This window comes from Asterias rubens, chromosome 2 (genome assembly GCF_902459465.1).
Source record: "Asterias rubens chromosome 2, eAstRub1.3, whole genome shotgun sequence".
Classification (NCBI taxonomy): domain Eukaryota; kingdom Metazoa; phylum Echinodermata; class Asteroidea; order Forcipulatida; family Asteriidae; genus Asterias; species Asterias rubens.
In genome coordinates, this window is record NC_047063.1 from 1,467,014 (window position 1) to 1,487,180 (window position 20,167).

General features: G+C 37.4%; 1 protein-coding gene and 2 long non-coding RNA genes across 4 annotated transcripts; 1 reads left to right on the forward strand and 2 right to left on the reverse strand.

Moving 5' to 3' along the window:
* Positions 1–628: 628 nt before the first annotated feature.
* On the reverse strand, positions 629–2,602 carry LOC117306887. Its single transcript, XR_004520998.1, has 3 exons — positions 2,451–2,602; positions 1,605–1,700; positions 629–1,243 (listed from the first exon to the last, which is right to left on the reverse strand). It is a non-coding gene; the product is annotated as an uncharacterized LOC117306887 (long non-coding RNA).
* An 807-nt stretch (positions 2,603–3,409) lies between these two features.
* LOC117306889 lies at positions 3,410–5,384 on the reverse strand. Its single transcript, XR_004520999.1, has 3 exons — positions 5,245–5,384; positions 4,387–4,482; positions 3,410–4,024 (listed from the first exon to the last, which is right to left on the reverse strand). It is a non-coding gene; the product is annotated as an uncharacterized LOC117306889 (long non-coding RNA).
* Positions 5,385–5,515: 131 nt separating this feature from the next.
* LOC117306970 (nudix hydrolase 20, chloroplastic-like) lies at positions 5,516–18,313 on the forward strand. Of its 2 annotated transcripts, XM_033791573.1 has the most exons (8): positions 5,516–5,980; positions 8,830–9,089; positions 9,457–9,520; positions 11,011–11,141; positions 11,538–11,656; positions 12,030–12,162; positions 16,511–16,607; positions 17,966–18,313. In XM_033791573.1, exons 1-8 carry the CDS (start codon positions 5,644–5,646, stop codon positions 18,028–18,030), a joined length of 1,206 nt encoding a protein of 401 aa, XP_033647464.1. In that variant the 5' UTR covers positions 5,516–5,643; the 3' UTR covers positions 18,031–18,313. The 2 variants fall into 2 exon arrangements, with proteins under 2 accessions (XP_033647464.1, XP_033647465.1); XM_033791574.1 differs by lacking the exons at positions 16,511–16,607; positions 17,966–18,313 and adding an exon at positions 14,520–14,589.
* Positions 18,314–20,167: the final 1,854 nt, after the last annotated feature.

Below are 20,167 nucleotides of genomic sequence, written 5' to 3' on the forward strand. Positions count from 1 at the left end.
AGCACAATCGAAGATGCGGGGTGACCGCCGCCAAAACGAGGTTGTGTGATGACTGATGAAGACGTCATGATGTCCCTGGTTTACCGAACTGTAAGAGGGCGCTATTTATTGGGACCGTTAAATAAACTGAACACTCGGCTGTCCAATGATTAGAGCGCTACTTTGGTTCAAATAAGATCCTTTCTAATATAATATAATAAATTGCTGTGGAATGTTCATTTGAAAGCTTGTCTAAAGAAGACTATAGTAGTCAAGAACATTTTATTTTCCCTTCTCGCTTGATGATACCAAAGTAAGAACCCTTCCAGTGAAATGATTGAATAACCATTCTGTTAACTACCCAAAAACCAATACCATAGAACAGTTTTACATGCTCACAATTTCATGACCAGACCCGACTTGATAGGGGTGTTTTTTCAAGTATTTTATGAGAATTCTTTTATCAGAAACTTTTTGTTTTGGTGGAAAAACATTCATGAAAAACAAGGGCACCCACTGTTATTGGAACTTTTGCCAGGGGGAAATTATGTTTTACTTTGGACATCCTGCCTCAAAATTAATGGAGTCTTTTCCCAGCAGTCCAAAGACAAAAACAAACATACAACAATGGATCAAACATTGTTGAAAATTTCCAATGAATAAACAATGTTTTATTTACAATTTGCTTCAGTGGTTAACATTTTTTCTTATAAGCAAACACAATAATGTTCAATACAAAATATTAAAGTAGAAAGTTACAAAGATAAAACTCCTGACAAGTAGCCTTGTGTGATTTATGTGGTTTTGCTGCTTTGATTTGTCAATGAGTGAGTCCAAATAAGTTTGGCAAAACTGTTGTTGTTGAACGTCATGAGTTTTCTCTAAATTGAAACTAATGAACATTTATCAAAAAACTGTCACTTGTGTTTTTCTAGCACTTTTTTGAAGCAGTACCAAGACTAAAAAGTTGTTTAGTGTTGATGTTTGCTGCGAGGATGGAAATCTTTTTTTTTAAAGTTTACTATTGTGTCATACAATTGAATTCAAACATCAATAGCATTGGTGGCTGATGTTCCTTCTGATAGCTTCTTCAGGTGATTTGTGTGCAAGGTGAAAATCTTTTGTGAGTAGTGTACTGATCAAAACAGGTGTTTTCAACCATTGGTTTAGAACCAACATTACTCAAGAGATTTACAAATGGTGCTTCCATGAAAAGGTTCAAATCCTCCTGATGAGTTCTTGTCCCTGGTTAAAGAAGCATTGCCTGCAGAGTAAACAAATAAACAATAAAATTATTTAGAGGTTAATTTCTGATCAAGGAATCAATGAATACCTCTCATACTCTTGATTAATAGAAGTATTATGTGTTTTTTTCTTGAGAATTGGTAATTGAGCTTGAAACCACATCCTTAGTCGCTAGCCATTTTCTATGTCCCCTTTTCCCCATTTAATGCTCTCTAAGGTAACCAAGTCTTTGTGAATTGAATTTTGGCCCCTTTCTCCTGTAGTTTGACTCATTGACAATCTATCCTACTGATAAAAGTAATTGTGTATTAAAATGCAAAACACATTCACAACTTCCAAAGGTTTTAACAATTGTTATAATTTGAAAAATCAATAATTACCTTTGCTGGTCTTGAACTTGTAATGAATCTTGGCTTCTTTGTCAACAGTTTCCCATCATGCAGAGTCCAGAGGTGCCCTCACTGTCTGAACAGTATCTGATAAGTGTAAATTGAAAAAGAACTGTTTTTTTTAGTAATATAATTATAAATGCAAACAAGGAAAGCATGTTGACATAAAAATGAAAGTGACAAAAAGATACTGAGTGATATTATGGACAGGCATCTGAAATTTTAATTTGTATGACTAAAGATTGATATATTATACAATTTTAATATTTAAATTATAATTACTTTGTATAGACAAGTTATGTGATATAAACATTTTCAAATGAAAAGTAAAATAAAAATCACTCATACAAAGGCAGTAGACACTAAATGGTCAATTACTCTAAGTAATTGTTAGCATAATTCCATGAAAACTTTATACTAGGTAACAAGCATTGCGATGGAGAGCTGTTGATGATAGTTTAAAAACATTGTGTGTGTGAGCCCAGCAACTCTGTCTCAATATCTCTCAGCTCAGATTTTCTTCTTAGCTCCAGCAGCTAGATTTAAAAAAAAAATCCGTTTCTAATCCACTACTGTACTACTTTAGTGGATTAGAAAAGGAACTAGTTTTTTGTCAAGGAGTATTTTTGCTTAATTAATTAGCTTTGTGAAATTTGGCCCGATTCAGTAGGGGCTATTAATTAATAACATGAGCATGCACTCCAAATATCTACCTGCTCTTTTTTCACGAAAAAGATGCAGCACAAAATAAGCCTGCCACTTGCGTTGCCGTTATGAATTATCCATCCTATTTTAATTTTTATAAATTTTGTATAATTTTTTCAAATCATAACTTACCCTCATATATCAAAAGCACATTGTCCTGTTTCCATAAGTCAACTATGAGCAAACTGTCAGTTCTGAAAGCTGTCAAAACGAGCTATGTTCAAGTTTTTAGTCGCCTTAACCGAGGAATTAAATGGCGACCGCTCGAAAGTTTTGTCATTATGGATGTGACGTCATCGCTCGGTGGTGGGGGGGGGGGGGGGGGTGCGGAGAGGGGATGAAACTAGTACAACCGTAGAGGGAGGTATACAAGGGGACCGTTAAAAAAAAACTCTCCCAAAACCTGCATCATACAAAGCATGACGGGAGACAGGGGGTCGAGCGGGAAGCGAAAATCGTGAGCACAATCGAAGATGCGGGGTGACCGCCGCCAAAACGAGGTTGTGTGATGACTGATGAAGACGTCATGATGTCCCTGGTTTACCGAACTGTAAGAGGGCGCTATTTATTGGGACCGTTAAATAAACTGAACACTCGGCTGTCCAATGATTAGAGCGCTACTTTGGTTCAAATAAGATCCTTTCTAATATAATATAATAAATTGCTGTGGAATGTTCATTTGAAAGCTTGTCTAAAGAAGACTATAGTAGTCAAGAACATTTTATTTTCCCTTCTCGCTTGATGATACCAAAGTAAGAACCCTTCCAGTGAAATGATTGAATAACCATTCTAATGTTAACTACCCAAAAACCAATACCATAGAACAGTTTTACATGCTCACAATTTCATGACCAGACCCGACTTGATAGGGGTGTTTTTTCAAGTATTTTATGAGAATTCTTTTATCAGAAACTTTTTGTTTTGGTGGCAAAACATTCATGAAAAACAAGGGCACCCACTGTTATTGGAACTTTTGCCAGGGGGAAATTATGTTTTACTTTGGACATCCTGCCTCAAAATTAATGGAGTCTTTTCCCAGCAGTCCAAAGACAAAAACAAACATACAAAAATGGATCAAACATTGTTGAAAATTTCCAATGAATAAACAATGTTTTATTTACAATTTGCTTCAGTGGTTAACATTTTTTCTTATAAGCAAACACAATAATGTTCAATACAAAATATTAAAGTAGAAAGTTACAAAGATAAAACTCCTGACAAGTAGCCTTGTGTGATTTATGTGGTTTTGCTGCTTTGATTTGTCAATGAGTGAGTCCAAATAAGTTTGGCAAAACTGTTGTTGTTGAACGTCATGAGTTTTCTCTAAATTGAAACTAATGAACATTTATCAAAAAACTGTCACTTGTGTTTTTCTAGCACTTTTTTGAAGCAGTACCAAGACTAAAAAGTTGTTTAGTGTTGATGTTTGCTGCGAGGATGGAAATCTTTTTTTTTAAAGTTTACTATTGTGTCATACAATTGAATTCAAACATCAATAGCATTGGTGGCTGATGTTCCTTCTGATAGCTTCTTCGGGTGATCTGTGTGCAAGGTGAAAATCTTTTGTGGGTAGTGTACTGATCAAAACAGGTGTTTTCAACCATTGGTTTAGAACCAACATTACTAAAGAGATTTACAAATGGTGCTTCCATGAAAAGGTTCAAATCCTCCTGATGAGTTCTTGTCCCTGGTTAAAGAAGCATTGCCTGCAGAGTAAACAAATAAACAATAAAATTATTTAGAGGTTAATTTCTGATCAAGGAATCAATGAATACCTCTCATACTCTTGATTAATAGAAGTATTATGTGTTTTTTTCTTGAGAATTGGTAATTGAGCTTGAAACCACATCCTTAGTCGCTAGCCATTTTCTGTGTCCCCTTTTCCCCATTTAATGCTCTCTTAGGTAACCAAGTCTTTGTGAATTGAATTTTGGCCCCTTTCTCCCGTAGTTTGACTCATTGACAATCTATCCTACTGATAAAAGTAATTGTGTATTAAAATGCAAAAACACATTCACAACTTCCAAAGGTTTTAACAATTGTTATAATTTGAAAAATCAATAATTACCTTTGCTGGTCTTGAACTTTTAATGAATCTTGGCTTCTTTGTCAACAGTTTCCCTTCATGCAGAGTCCAGAGGTGCCCTCACTGTCTGAACAGTATCTGATAAGTGTAAATTGAAAAAAAACACTATTTTTTTTAGAAATATAATTATAAATGCAAAACAAGGAAAGCATGTTGACATAAAAATGAAAGTTACAAAAAGAGACTGAGTGATATTATGGACAGACATCTGAAATTTTAATTTGTATGACTGAAGATTGATATATTTACAATTTTAATATTTAAATTATAATTACGTTATGATTATATAGACAAGTTATATGATATAAACATTTTCAAATGAAAAGTAAAATAAAAATCACTTAAACAAAGGCAGTGGACACTATGGTCAATTACTCTAAGTAATTGTATTGTTAATGTTAGCATAAAAACTTACTAAAATACTAGGTAACAAGCATTGCGATGGAGAGCTGTTGATGATAGTTTAAAAACATTGTGTGTGTGAGCCCAGCAACTCTGTCTCAATATCTCTCAGCTCAGATTTTCTTATTAGCTCCAGCAGCTAGATTTAAAAAAAAAATCCGTTTCTAATCCACTACTGTACTACTTTAGTGGATTAGAAAAGGAACTAGTTTTTTGTCAAGGAGTATTTTTGCTTAATTAATTAGCTTTGTGAAATTTGGCCCGATTCAGTAGGGGCTATTAATTAATAACATGAGCATGCACTCCAAATATCTACCTGCTCTTTTTTCACGAAAAAGATGCAGCACAAAATAAGCCTGCCACTTGCGTTGCCGTTATGAATTATCCATCCTATTTTAATTTTTATAATTAATTTGGTATAATTTTTTCATAATTTACCCTCATATATCAAAAGCACATTGTCCTGTTTCCATAAGTCAACTATGAGCAAACTGTCAGTTCTGAAAGCTGTCAAAACGAGCTATGTTCAAGTTTTTAGTCGCCTTAACCGAGGAATTAAATGGCGACCGCTCGAAAGTTTTGTCATTATGAATGTGACGCGTGACGTCATCGCTTTGGGGGGGGGGGGGGGGGGGTGGGGGCGCGGAGGGTATCCGGATGAAACTAGTACAACCGTAGAGGGAGGTATACAAGGGGACCGTTAAAAAAAACTCTCCCCAAACGTACCTCCTCCTGCAGGCAGTTTAGCCGTTTAAATCAGTATCAGCATACTTATCAGCAGGCCCAGCTAGCAGCAGCACACACACATGGTCAACCTTCGGCCTTCGGACGAATAAAATGAGGTGTCGTAGCTCTGTTGTTGATATTACTGTAAGCTTTGCCATTGGCATTAGCGGATTAACTAGGATTATAAAAACATGTGATTGTCAGCACCGAGGTCAATGCATTATCAATGGATTTGGTAGTCATTATCAATATTATCATCACTCCCATCAACAAGATCGAACTCCTCTTGGCTTCAACAAGTCATTTTTGAACTGTCGTCATCATCGCCATTTGAACTTGTTGAGGTCATGTAGTACAGAGATGGCCGCTTCTTCAGGAACTGTTGACCGTCTGTGGTCAGACCAAATGTTTGAGGTTGTGACATGGTGTAATTCGTTTTATTCCATAGGTAGGTAAATTGACCATTAGTTGCGATGACGTAACCCTCCTCCCGAACCCTCCGGCGGTCGGGAGGAGGGTACGTTATCGCAACTAATTTACCATTAAAATGAGTATGACCGAGTATAAAATATATCGTCTATGTATGGAGATATATTATACTTATACTATAGTAGCGGAACAAACCTCATAACTTCTTGTTAAGTTCTTGGAGTAAATTGTGTATTGACAATGAAGGGAATTGGAATTGCATTTCTACAAATTATTGCAGAGATTTTTCCAACTGAGTGTTAATGAGACGTGATTTGATATTAAATTTGTGTCTGGTAAATTCTTGTTGTGATATTCCTTCAATCGTTTCAATAAATATTCAATAGTCATCATAGACTGCAGAAATTTGAAGAAACCAATTTGCTTAAAAAGATTTTGTTTTAAAGTATAAATAAATCGTATATCGAATATTTAATTTTTATGGGTTTATCATTTGGTCATTTAATTATAAAGATTGAATTTTTCTCTTTGTAGTTGCGATACTGAATCCTCCTTACGACGGGGTTATGTTAACTAGGTTGATTGTTGATTTTGTTTTGCCTGCCAAGCAGCTCTGTGGACCCTGGTTCGATTACCTCCATTGACTTTGCCTTTTTTTTAATTTTTTTTTTATGGATTTTCTTTTCAAGCAAGTACTCTCAGAATAGCGAACTTAATTTTGACATCAGCAGTTTTTTACAGTGATTTTTTACAGTTTCACCTTGTTCATGATTAGCACCAGTAAAGTCTTTGTTGTCAAATTTGGCATAAAAGTTATTAAGATCACTCAGGAATGCTGCGATACCACCAGGTGGAACGACTACGTTGGTTTGTTTCCCACATCCGATAATCGTTTTGATGCCCTGCCAAGCACTCTTAGGGTCACCCTGACGGAACCATTTATTGATCCCCTGCAGTTTACTTACAGAACGGAGCGCAGCGTTGAAGATGCCATCCTAAGGTTGTTGCATGGCATTTATAGCCATCTTGATAGTTCTAAAGCATATGTTAGGACTTTGTTTGTGGATTTTTCTTTGGCATTTAACTTGATCCAGCCTCATGTTCTGTTTGGCAAGCTGAGGGGGATGAATGTTAACCCGTATTTGATTTTATGGATAAATAATTTTTTTTTAAATAGATCACAGAGAGTTAGACTAATGTAGTCAGTTTCTGAAACTGTTTATACCAATTCAGGCGCCCCTCAGGGAAGTGTTTTATCCCCAGTACTTTTTACACTTTATACAGCGATCTTAGATGTAGTAATGCCACGTGTTCCATGGTCAAGTATGCAGATGACACTTCACTTCCAGGATTCATTACTCATCACGAGGATGAGATGGGGTATAAAGATGAAATTACCAAGTTTGTTAATTGGTGCAAAGAAAATTTTCTGGTTTGAAATGCACAAAAACTAAGGAAATTGTATTTGATTTTCGGAAAAATCAGACGGAGATCGAGCCTGTTTAAACATAAATGGTGTTGTTATTGAAATGGTCACTGAACATAAATACCTTGGGACTCACATTGATAGCCATTTATATTGGAATGTTAATACTAAAAAATTACATGTATGCTCTAAGGCTAATCAACGTATACATTTTTTTAGGAAACTTAAGATTTTAACATTGACCGGGATATTATCATGTTGTTTTACCAAAGTGTAATTCAGTCTGTCATTGCGTTCTCTTGCACTGCATGGGCCATTGGTCTGTCTGTGGGTAATCAAAATAAAATCAACAGAATCACTAGATCTGCTAGTAAGATCATCGGTATTCCTGTAAAAGACTTAGGTTCCATCTACGAGGCAGCTCTGGTGTCAAAACTTGAAAGTGTACAAGTTGATGATACCCACCCACTTCATAGACGTTTTGTTTTTAATAAGTCTGGGAGATTGCGTCAACTGAAATCCAACACTTATCGTCATCGCCTCTCCTTCTTACCTAGTGAACTTCTTATTTTAACAAAAATTGTATTAGATGACTTGATTCGTACTTTGTCTTCCCACCCCCACCCTTCCTTCTCTCCTTTTCCATCCCCCTTTCCTTTCCAAGTTATCCTTGGTTTATTTTCTGTTTTGATGTATATTTTAATTCAGGTTTATTTTAAAACTATTTATTTGTGCCATGTGATATTTTTATTATACTGTTGCTGTTTTTTAATTTCTACGGTTCATGTATGTTTTTGTGCTATTTTTAATAATTGTATTTTAATGTGCGAATCGAGAAAGTGATTTTCATGCTGGGCAGGATGAAAAAGGAATTGAATTGAATTGAAATTGAATTAATCACTGTACTACTACAAGAACCCTTTGGAGAGAAGACAAGGAAGAAAGATTTTAGATGTGGGAGGAATACTTCCTTCTAGTAACTATAGTATAGCTTGATAGTTTCTAGAAGTATGGGAGGAAAACTCCCACCCAGAGAATTATTCCATGGAAAACCCATGCAGTCGGGTAGGGACTGAAGACCAAATTCACATAGTGCCTCTGGTGTGAATCAAATCTGGGTCTTAAAGGTGGAAGGCACTTGAAGATTGCAAAGCCAACTCAAATCAAATATATCATCTTGGGGTTTTTTCTAAATTTGTCGATTTAATTTTACAAATTTCTTTAGGAACTTCTAATTTAATCCTGTTTTTGACACTTTTGGATGAAATAAGTTTGTTGGTGAAATTGAGAAATAGGAAAATAATCTACTTGATGTACTATTTCCATTGAGGATCATCCAAAGTCGAAATGATGTAGTCCTAAAATCTCAATTTATTCATAAAGTAGATCTGTCATTCTTTGAAAAAAAAAAAAAAACACTCTTTAAATTTTTTTAAAAACAGACTCAAGTCGGAGTAAATGTAAGCCATTCTTTATCGAGAATCATCAAGTCGGCCACATCACCCCAACTGTTCTCAAACATCTTCAAGGTTATCCAGATGTCTTTGTCATTACAAAAGATGCGGCCTCAGATGCTGTGGAGAGAGTTTCTTTGTCTCCTTCATTGAAGACGTTCGAGGAGCGGACATCCAAGATGGCTGTACTTCTTCAAAATTTGAAAAAGTTGTCAGTGTTTAGAACGCTGAGAGGATGGCGGGATGAGGTGAGTAATTTTTGTATTATAAAGTGCTAAATCTTCCAGCTTAAGTGCAGAGGTTCCTATATAGATAGCTCAGTTGGTAGAGTGCTGGCACATTAATCTGGAGGAAGTTGGTTCAAGACCCACTCTGGTAATTGGCATACAAGTTCATAATAGAGATAGTTGGTTCAAGTCCCACTCTGGTAATTTTGTCTGTGTTCAATCCCAAATCATTTACAAAATTTTACCCAGTCAGTTTCACTAGTTGTTTATTAAATTATAGTTTAAAAAAAAATGGGCATTTACAGTTTGTGAGTTTTAAAATTGGAAGAAATGCCACACAAAAAATTGAGCTCATATGATTGGTTTGTTCTCTCTCTACCATTCTCAGATGTACGCAGTGTCATCCTCATACCATGATGTAGCACTCATGGACATGGAACGTGCAGCTACTTGTGAGTAAGCTTGGGCGATATCACGATATTATCGAATATCGCGAAATTAATTTTGACACGATTTTGATATCGGATGGATTTGGTTTTAATCGAAATATCGATATATCGCGATATATCGATTAAATATCGCGATGTAATTGCTAGCTGAGACATCTTGCACCCCATAGGTTTGGAGTAAAACCAGAAGAATAGGTCATTAGAACACCTCTCTTATGCTATGACTGTCTCTTCTACAACTTTCGCTTGGAGTTTTAAGAGTGATGATGTCAAATTTCATTAATCGCGATTATATCGAATACCGCGATATATTGTCGGCGATATATCGTGAATAAAATAAATCGATATCGCCCAAGCTTACTTGTGAGTAGGTTTTATAAATGACTCACCCTGTAGAATTTCAAGGATCTTTTTCTCTCTGTAATTGTCAGCATTGGCAAACATATCCTGCAAAGCGGCCTTCCTTTATCATTCAGTACAGGCCTATTTGAGAAAAGATGTGTTTGTTTGTAGTGTAGACCTCAAGTTGATCCTGTGTAGTTTCTACCTGAAAGCCTCCTTGTTTTAAAGGTGGTAAGCATCCTTCTTTAAAGCCATTGGACCCTTTCGGTTCAGAAAACAAAAAATGTCACAGATTTAAAAATAACTTACAGGGTTTACAGAAGGCAATGGTGAAAGACTTCTCTTGAAATATTATTCCATGAAATGCTTTACTTTTTGAGAAAACAGCAAAACAATATAAATTCTTGTTAACGAGAATTACGGATTTATTTGAAACACATGTCATGACACGGCGAAACGCGCGGAAACAAGGGTGGGTTTTTCCCTTGTTTTCTCCCGACTCCGATGACCGATTGAGCCTAAATTTTCACAGGTTTGTTATTTGATATAGAAGTTGTGGTACACAAAGTGTGGGCCTTGGACAACACTGTTTACCGAAAGGGTCCAATGGCTTTAAAATGATTTTGTCTGAAAAGAGTAAGTTGAAAGCATTTGGGAATCTCCAAAACTCATGGAGTGTCTGCTTGTGAATTCTGTGGGTGCAGTTGGGAGTACTTGCCACCTCATTAAAGCTGGGTTGGTTTGACTTTTCTTTATGAAAATACTTTGATAGTTATTAATTGTTGGCGCTGTTTTCATCTGAAACTTTCAAAGCTGACTTATAATATTTTTATTGACAACTTGGTCAGTAAATCATCATTATGTTGACAAAAACCAATCCATGACCCTACCTTTAATCAAATAAACTGTTAATGCTTTTGCGCTGTGTCTGTGTGCTACGTAATATCCAACTTTTTGCTAAATTATAATTTCTCTTTTGCACTGATATTATGGATTTGTCTTACATGAAAGGGATTTTGATTTTGTTTTTTTGTTGTTAGGGTGGAGTAAGTGAATCATAATGTTGTGTCTCATTGTTTCCGAGAGTGTTTAAAGATTAATTTTGACAATAATTACTTAACTTTCTAACTTTCTTCTGAATTCGTTTACAGGTCTGTTTGGAATTAAGCAATATGGAGTTCATCTGAATGGATACTGCCACCACCCAACTAAAGGATTGTGTATGTGGGTTGGGAGACGCTCTTCGACAAAGTCAACATTTCCGAACAGACTGGATAATGTGGTGAGCCCAAATAAACAGATCTAAGGGGCTTCAGGAACAGACTCTTGTGTAGAGGGGTTAGGTCCCCCACTACACTTAAACCCTCTCAGATCTTCCCTTATCCCTTTGGACTGGGGCTTACAGATGGAAAACTGAAGAAAAGGGCCAATATACCTTTTGAAATATTTGTAATAAACCACCAGGGAAACTGACTAGGTAAAGGTTCAAGATATTGTCAAAAATAAAGGGAGACCGCCAACATAGGGCTGGGTAGCTCAGATGGTAGAGTGCCTGTACGGTAATCTGAAGGTCGTAGGTTAAAGTCCAGCTCCAGTCATTTTGTCTTTGCTCAACCCATCTTTCAAATACAATTGTTTTTGTTAAATGAATTTGTATTCTATTTTTGTTTTATCCTAGGCAGCTGGTGGTCTGCCATCAGGGATGTCAATCAAAGAATGTCTTGTCAAAGAGTGCGCAGAAGAAGCGTCTATCCCAGAATGCATTGCAGTAAAAGCTGTACCCGCTGGTGCCGTGAGGTATTCTTTATAAAATAGAATAGGTACAGATTGCTGATACAAATGTTTAGCGACCTTTGCAGCCTTTTTGTTGCCGGTGGTGCATACTCAAGACAGTAAAGCTGGTAAAAATAGCACAAGGGACGCTATGCGGTTATTTTTTGTGCACAATACAGCAGTATAATTCCTTGTACCAGACACTCAATCCATTGTTTTGTCATAACCAATGCGCATGCTCAGAATTACGTGAACAATAGGACATTACCTTGTATGTTTGCTGCCACCAAGTGTCCCAAAGTCCTATTTGACACGTTGTTATCTTTTTATAAGCATCAGTAGTAAGTTTTAAACGCGTTTGTCTGCAAAACTCAATTTTTGTGTTTCTTTTTTCCAGCTACTTTTATGAGGACAAACAAGGTCTTTTTGATGAAACACAATTTGTTTATGACCTTGAACTTCCCGTGGACTTTGTGCCCGAAATCAATGACGATGAGGTCTTAGAATTTTACTTATGGACGATAGAAGAGGTGAGGTTACGTTTTGTTTCATGTTGACCCCATTATTCCATCCAAATTCACCAGGCGTGATGTTTTACAAAGGCAATCCCCTCCCTGCCCCTGGTCATTCTTGCTAGGTTGTATCGTAAACTTTGGTGCGATCCCTGGCTACATGGCCTTGCAACCCCGATGGGATTAATCAAACATTCTGGTAGTTAACTTGAGATAGTTGAATCGTGGAGTGTCGTGGCTGAGCGGATAAGAGCACCGAACTTAAGCTCTGGTGTTTCTGTTCAGCAGAGTGTGGGTTCGAGTCCTGGTCGTGTCACTTGTGTCCCTGAGCAAGACACTTTAAAACTATAATTGATTTTCTTCACTCAGGGGTTAATGGGTACCACTGAGTGCAGAGATGGTTCTTGCTATGGATGTAGCGCTTTGGTTGCACAGACTGTTTACTCCCCAGGGAGCTGAGATGGTTTAAGGAATGAGTGTCTAGGGGTAATGGTGATGGCAGCGCAGGTGTGAAAAGTGCGATATAATAACCGATTATTATTATTATTTCATCTTATCATAGCATGCAAAACAAAGATCATATTTTCATTTGTGCCGGTAACTCCTTGCAACGGGCTACGTCCTCTTGTACGTCCTGTAGCCTAAGATCTCAAGCTCTTTCTTAGGATCCTTGCCGTTTCCAACAGCGCTGCCTTCTGCAACAGATCATTCTTACTTTTGTTCCTATTTCATCCATACGTTTCCCCAGTGCTTTAATAATGGTGCCAAGCGCTCCAACCACCACAAGTACTACTTTCACTTTCACCTGCCGAGTCTTACGCAGTTCCCTGGCTAGGTGTTGGTACTTTTGGATCTCTTCTTGTCCATCTCCTTCGAAGCTACTAAATCTCCCTGCACGGCTATGTCTATAAGATGACAAATCTTCTTTGCGTTATCTATGCTCTATAACATGATCAGTGTGAATGTTAAAGTCCCAGAGGATCTTGACCTGGTCGGTCTCTGTAACTTTCTCCAGAACATGGTCGTACCATTTTGCAGTCACTTGGACACCCCGTTTTTTACACAGATCCCAATGAATTATGTTGGCCAACTGGTCATGTCTACCTTTGTACTCCATCTGGGCCATCTTACTGCACTCGCTGACAATATAAAAGATAGTCTCCTCCGCCTTGTTACACATCCTGCACATAGGAGAAACAGTAATCAAGCCCTCGGTTTCCTTCTTCAACTCTCCGCTCTTTAGCCAATTCCAGGACTTGTTGCAGGCCACTTCTTTAGTACACATTAAGAACCTACCATGAAGTGGTTTGTTCTGCCAATCTTGGTGTTTTTCTTCTTTCTTTTCCCTCTTGTACTCCTTTGGCCCAACTTCGCCCGCATTCATAAATATTTATGTGCTACTTTCGACAAGTTCTCCTCAGTCCTTCTTATATGACAATGCAAACTCCTGCGCTCGATGTTGACATTGTCTGCCACACTCAACAACCCTCTACCTCCCTCTGACCTCGGAAGATAAAGCCTGCTCACATTTGCCCACGGATGAAACATACCACTCATGGTCATCAGTTTTCACATCTAGATCTTCCTTAGTCCACTCGACTATACCTGAACTGTACCTCATCAATCGCCTTAACCATGTTCCCCCCGTTCAGTTTAGACTTCAAACATTTCCTGACTCTTCTGATGTATTCTGCCCTCATCCTTACCTTTGACTCCTCATGAAGAACATAGTCCGATTCTAGTACATCAAGATTCCGGTAACTCTCCTCTTCACCCAAAGCCCTCATCTGTGCACCATCTGGCAGAGCGATGCCTTCGGAATGTACCCTCTTTCCTCTCTTCTTTGTCATTGAAGCACATTTCTCTAGGCCAAATTTCATCCCTATGTCATCGCTGAAAATCCTGATGGTCTGCACCAAAGAGTCGATCTCCTCATTATTTGCAAACATTTTCAAATCAGCCATAAACAGTAGATGGTTTATCTTACATTCGTCCTTCTTCATTTCGTAACCGGCACTTACCTTCCACAGAATCATTGACAGGGGCATCAGTGCAAGAACAAACAGCAGCGGAGACAGAGAATCACCTTGGAAAATACCTCTTCTTATACATACCTTGCCCAGACTATCATTGTTTACAGGAATATTGGTTCGCCATGTCTTCATGCTCTCACTGAGAAGTTGTTTTACTTCATCAGCCACTCTGACAATATACACATATTCCATTATCCATGTGTGCAATACCATGTCATACGCCTTCTTGTAGTCGATCCACACTATATCGCCAATTAGTCTTTCTGCTTCTGCAGTCCTTCAGTACTGCCTTTCGTCCTTCGTACCTCTTGACAGCTTCTTGCAATCTTTCTGCTCCTCTAGAAACAACTGTTGGTCGTCTACATGGCAATACAGGTCCTCTGCTAACATACTAGTCAAGAGTTTATACATTACAGGTAAGCACGTGATTGGTCTACAGTTACTGGCAATGTTACCCATCTAGATATCCTTCATAATCAGAACCGTTCTGGCCTCACTCATCCAGCATGGGACCTTACCCTTTACTAGACAATCCTGCAGTTGTAGGGCCATACGCTCATGCAAGCTATGGAAGTTCTTCAACCAGCCGTTGATTTCACAAAGAGTTAGGACTCGTCTTATCTCGAGTTAGGACGAGTAACTCTTCCTAACTTAGGATTAATCTTAAGGTCTGCATGCTACAGTGCAGGGTTGGGACTCGTCGTAAGTCCTAAGATTAGTCTTAAGTTAGGAAGAGTTTTGTAAAATCGACAGCTGTACCCATGCACTGGGTCCGGACCCGGGGCTTTCCAATTTGGCACTTTCTTTACCTGTCTCTTTACCTTATCCATGTCAATCTGGAAACCTTCCTGCTGTTACACCCCTCTGAATTCATCTTTCACATCCACTAGCCATTCCGCTTGTCGGTTGTGCTGTACTGGTTTGTCCCAAATACCACCCCAGAAAGCTTTTGCCTCTGTTGGCCTTGGGCCTGCTTGAGCGCCGTCAGCCTTTCCGTCTAATTCCTTGAACAATTGATGCTGATTGGTGTTGACTAACTTGTTCTGGTGAAATTGCCTAACCTTGTCGTCATACCTTTTCATTTTTGCAGCCTTAGCCTTAACTCTTTATCCTCCATTACCACACTTATCCCTTAACTTTGACCTTGTACTTTGCCATAATTGCGTTCCTTGAGTCTGAACCTTTTATTAAGCCTTTAATCATTAGTTCTATTCTACTGAGATCTTTTCGCAAGTCCTTAATTTGACCCTCCAGCTGACGTTTCCACCATGGCATACTGTTTTTGTGTTTTGATTGTGACGCCTTCACACCTAACTTTTCCCTTCTACAACTGCCCCTGCAAAAATAAGACGGTTAGTATCCGATAGATTACTCGTACTTACTGACCCAAGGACTTTACTTACCATGGCTGACATTTCTGCAAGCCTTTTCCTTGGGACCCGGGGCAAAGCTGGGGTACTCCACCCGTTTGATCCCTTGGCCGCTTCCATCACCTCTTGAAGCCTGTCTTTAATCTGGGCCTCTTCCTCCTCTTCCATCAACTCTACACCACTCGCTTCGCCGCCGATACCCTCCTCTTCCTGACTCAACCCTGGCTGTTCAACCTCATTATCAATACGCGAGCTAGCAGCAGCTGTCTCCTCTGGTACTTGGTAGTCACCAACCTCTCCGTTCTTTCCCTTTCAGCTTGTACTATCCTCTTCATCTCCTCAGTTCTCCACAGTTGTTAACCACTGGTTCCGTTTGATAGTACCTGGTCTGCAAGACACTGCTCACTAGTCTCAAACATTCTTTTATCTTGCCATAGGCTTATCATTCTCCTTCTATATCCTCTCTTGTCCGGTTCACTGTTAATATAACATTCCGTCGCTAGTTTGTTATCATTCTTACTCCATTTTCTTCTTGCAATGCGAATCCTGTTGTGAGCAGTTTGTATACGATCTGGTAGTACCTGCTCAGGCATACCAACCAGATTGGGTGAAGGACTTCCTCTCTGGGAGTTAGTCGCTGATTCACCGTTGAGTATAAACTCATTAGCACTCATCATGAACATCACAAATTAATGTGAGACAGTTATTTCAGGGAGAATAAATACTAAATAGTAAATAATAATATTATTATTATCAAAATTTATTACTAAAAATGTTATATTAAAACGTATTTTGAAAGAGGTATTGTCTGAGTTAGCCATGGCTGTTTAAATCTCCCCAAACAAAATAAAGGCAGAAGCACGTCTTAAAAAAAATTCACAAGAAATGTTTCTCTTGTGGAAAAAATTGCATTAATACTCATAATTACTTCCATTTCATTCTCAATTCATTTGACTAACTCAGGTCAAGGCAAAGATAGCGACCAAGGAATTCAAACCAAACTGTGCCCTGATCATTTTGGATTTCCTCATACGCAAGGGTCATATTTCTGCAGATAACGGTAAGCCTTAAAATCCGCAATATCCCTTGTCACTAACCCCTAATAGGGATGTGATTTTTAGTATTTGGTTGTACCCTTGCACCGGTGTGTGTAAGCACTGTAGACTCGGTACTTAGGAGTTCTGTGAAAAAAATCACAGGCCATAATACTCGGGTGAGATTCGAACCCACAACCTTTGTAGAGCAGATGTCTTACTATTAGAACACTGAGATTGCCCAGTAGCAAGAAGCAGCTCATATCCTATATCGGTGGTCTAGTTGGTGAGACATCTACTCTAGATTGGCAAAGGTATGGGGTTCAAATCCCACACAAGTAATATGCATGTGGGTTTTTTTCACAGAACTTGGGGAAAAGTACTACAGAGTATACAGTTTGTACACACATTGGTGAAAGGATAAAACCAAATAATATTATCCCGATGCAAGTTTAACATCTATTAAATAGATAATAGGCCTTTTGGGGGAATACAAAAAAAAAAAGTTAAAAAGTTAATTATGTACATAATGTGCTTGTAAGCTTAGTAGATAATGAGGGTATAATTTTATTAATATATTTTTATGATGATAACTCTCTAGGATTGTTTTTAACTATTCTTCATTTTGACGTTGTCAGACATTTACAGATGTCAGAAAGAAAACCACTCATTCTCAAACTTAGTTTTGTCATTTTTGTCATCAATCTTATTAATATTTGTTACTAAATGTTATAAAACTAAGTTCATACAAATGAAACAAATTTGAACTTGAATTCATGTTGACTTTTTTATAAGAATGCCTATGTTCTGTAAGTTTTAACTTATTTAATATTAAATATTTTGTTATCGAACTGCAGCAACAAAATCTTGACGTGTATGACAATTTTGCTGGTGGGTTGTGTCAAAAGTAACAATTTCTAGCCTGAAACAAAACGTTTATTTTTCCTTTCATTGCAACTGCAATGACAGTATGAAATGCAAATCAGCTACGCCGCAAAAGGGATGGATTTTCAGTTTGTGATCTCATTGCAAGTGTGACAGCGATGATCACAATCTGGGACTTAAGTGAAATTGGGCCCAGATATTCACCAGGAATTATAAAGAGTCTTTCAAACTAGTTAGTCAATTTTGTATAAACCAAAGGCGAATTGCCTGGGGGAAAAAACTACTCTCTTGCTTTGGAGTACGTAGGGTTAATCAAGATATCACTGTGGTTAGCGTACCGAGTGCTTGTTTTCCCCAAGGAAATTGTGGCGGGGTTAAAGTTGTCACAGACATTCCTGGGATTTTATTTCTTGGAATTTGCTCGGTAGTGAGAAAAGGGCTGAAGTTATATCTGCTCGACTTTTAAAGTAATTGTTTGCAATACCTCTTGTCATTTCAGAACCAAATTATCTTCGGTTTCTGCAAGGGATCCATTCGGATGACCCAACAAAGCTGTTCCAGTAAAACTTCTCCTTTATAAGTGACTGGTCATGCAGATATTCAGTTCATGTTAATGTGTCTACAAGATAGTCTCCAAACACTATTTTTATATTCTTTGTTTTAGGGGGGGGTGTTGACTGAAAACATGTAATATTTGTGTTTTTTTACTTGATATTTATATATTTAAAAGTTGCATCCCCTCAAGGTGATCCCCTGACTGCCGCTTAGCATGTTGTATCGTAATTTGGGTGTGTTCCCTGGCTACACAGCAGCTAGTGGTTATGAATATATGGCTTCTGACTGGAAACAAGGACAAAGATATTGACTAATAGGGAGACCACTGTCATAGGGCTGGATAGCTCAGTTGGTAGAATGCTGGTATGTTAACCTAGAGGTCGTTGGTTCAAGTCCTGCTCCAGTCAATTTGTCTTCGTTCAAACCCAAAACTATTTAAATTTACTCAGTCAATTTCCCTTGTGGTTTATTACTTGTAATTTTTAAAGAAATTGTATACTATAAATTATATGAACAAGAATGGGAAATATTCAACTCTTGGTTTGAGTTGTTAATGTTTTTGGCAAAATTGGACTTGACAAAATAGTAAAAGCTGTGGAAATGTTGCAGCCATCTGTGGGCATTTTGGTCCCAGTCAATTTTGGTTGCCACGGGGTGATGAAAACCTTTCATTCTCCAAAGGAACCCTCTAATTTCCTAGTGTTGTTGAATGTTCATCATTCCTTTGTCACATATTCCCTTCATATAACTAGGTATTGTTGCAGGACCTTATGAGGGGATGGCTATGCCTGTACTACCCATGCTTTAAAAAACCAAGGTTTACAGACCTGGAAGTACATGGAGGCCATGGCTTCTGTAGCACTGGTCTTGGCCTCGATGACCCTGCAGAAGTTTCCAACATATTATTCCAGGGAAATGCTTATTTCTATCCATTTCTCTCTACTTCCTGCCAGAACTAAACGTTTTTGTAACAGCCCCGTCCTATTTTTTACTAGAATTTAAAATTACTGATTCTGGTACTTTTCATTATTTTTATATCCTTTTTGGTTCTGATATTCTGACAAAAACCTTGCTGCCATTACTCATTTTAATCCGACCATGATTGTCTGCGCAATTTTCAGGATTTAGTTGCAAATATTTAAGATCAAAGTTCTACATCATAATTATGGTTAGGACACAGGACAGAATGCAAACCATACTCTCAGGTTAGTTTTTATTTTATTTTTATTTATAAAATATATAGAAAAAGCTTGTCAGCTGCAGATGCAATTAATCTGTTGATTGCACATGTTAAATAATTAAAAAATAAACTTTACATTGTTAAATGTGATTTGTACAGAAAATAAATTATTGATTGTTCAGAGAAATTGTTCATTGGCCTTTAGCTGCATATTTAAAAGAGTTCCGAGTACACAATGCTTAACACACATCGCTGCATGGTTAATAATTAACATTCTTTGTCCCCGATGCAAAGTTAACATCTAGTTAAAAGCTAAGCAGCAAAAATTCAATTTTGTAAACTAATGGTACAAATTCGTTGAAGGTCCCATGTATTTGTTTGGTAATTGGAACCTACTGTTTGTTTTAATCCTATATAGTTGTAGATATAAGCCATAAAACTAAACTTTCATTTTAAAAGGTGGTAGAATAATCTGCAATTGGAATACACATCTGAGAAAGTTATCGTTAGTCAAGCTTCTCAGATTAAAATTGTGATCATTTTTCCCTAACCGCACGCAGTACTTCTAAATGAAAAGTTTCTCAAAGTGCAATATATTATGGCAAGGCCCCTGCATTTGTAACATTTTAGACATGGGAAAATATTAATTCAAAATAATTCTTGCTTTAGATTAAGTTTTTAAACATACCATTATTTACTTATGTTTTAAAATGAGACTATTTTTGAATTGATAAATTAAATAACCTATAAAGAAGCACAAAGTCAATCTGAGTATCAGCAGTCATGTTAATAACTTTAACATTGAAGAAAACATCAACTTCGACATAATGAATTATTTATAATAATTCACACTTTTAGAAGCAGGTTTGCTTGTAAAACGTTTAAAGCATAAGTGTTAAAAACAAACCATTTTCTTGCTTCTATTTTACAATGAGATTATTTCAACAATCTATCGACAAGCACAAA

Excerpts from the sequence above, each read along its gene's own strand:
- LOC117306970 (XM_033791573.1), top strand. The coding sequence starts at position 5,644 with ATGAGGTGTCGTAGCTCTGTTGTTGATATTACTGTAAGCTTTGCCATT. Across the intron at positions 9,521-11,010 it reads CATGGAACGTGCAGCTACTT|GTCTGTTTGGAATTAAGCAA; the intron begins GTGAGTAAGCTT and ends ATTCGTTTACAG. Across the intron at positions 16,608-17,965 it reads TCATATTTCTGCAGATAACG|AACCAAATTATCTTCGGTTT; the intron begins GTAAGCCTTAAA and ends TTGTCATTTCAG.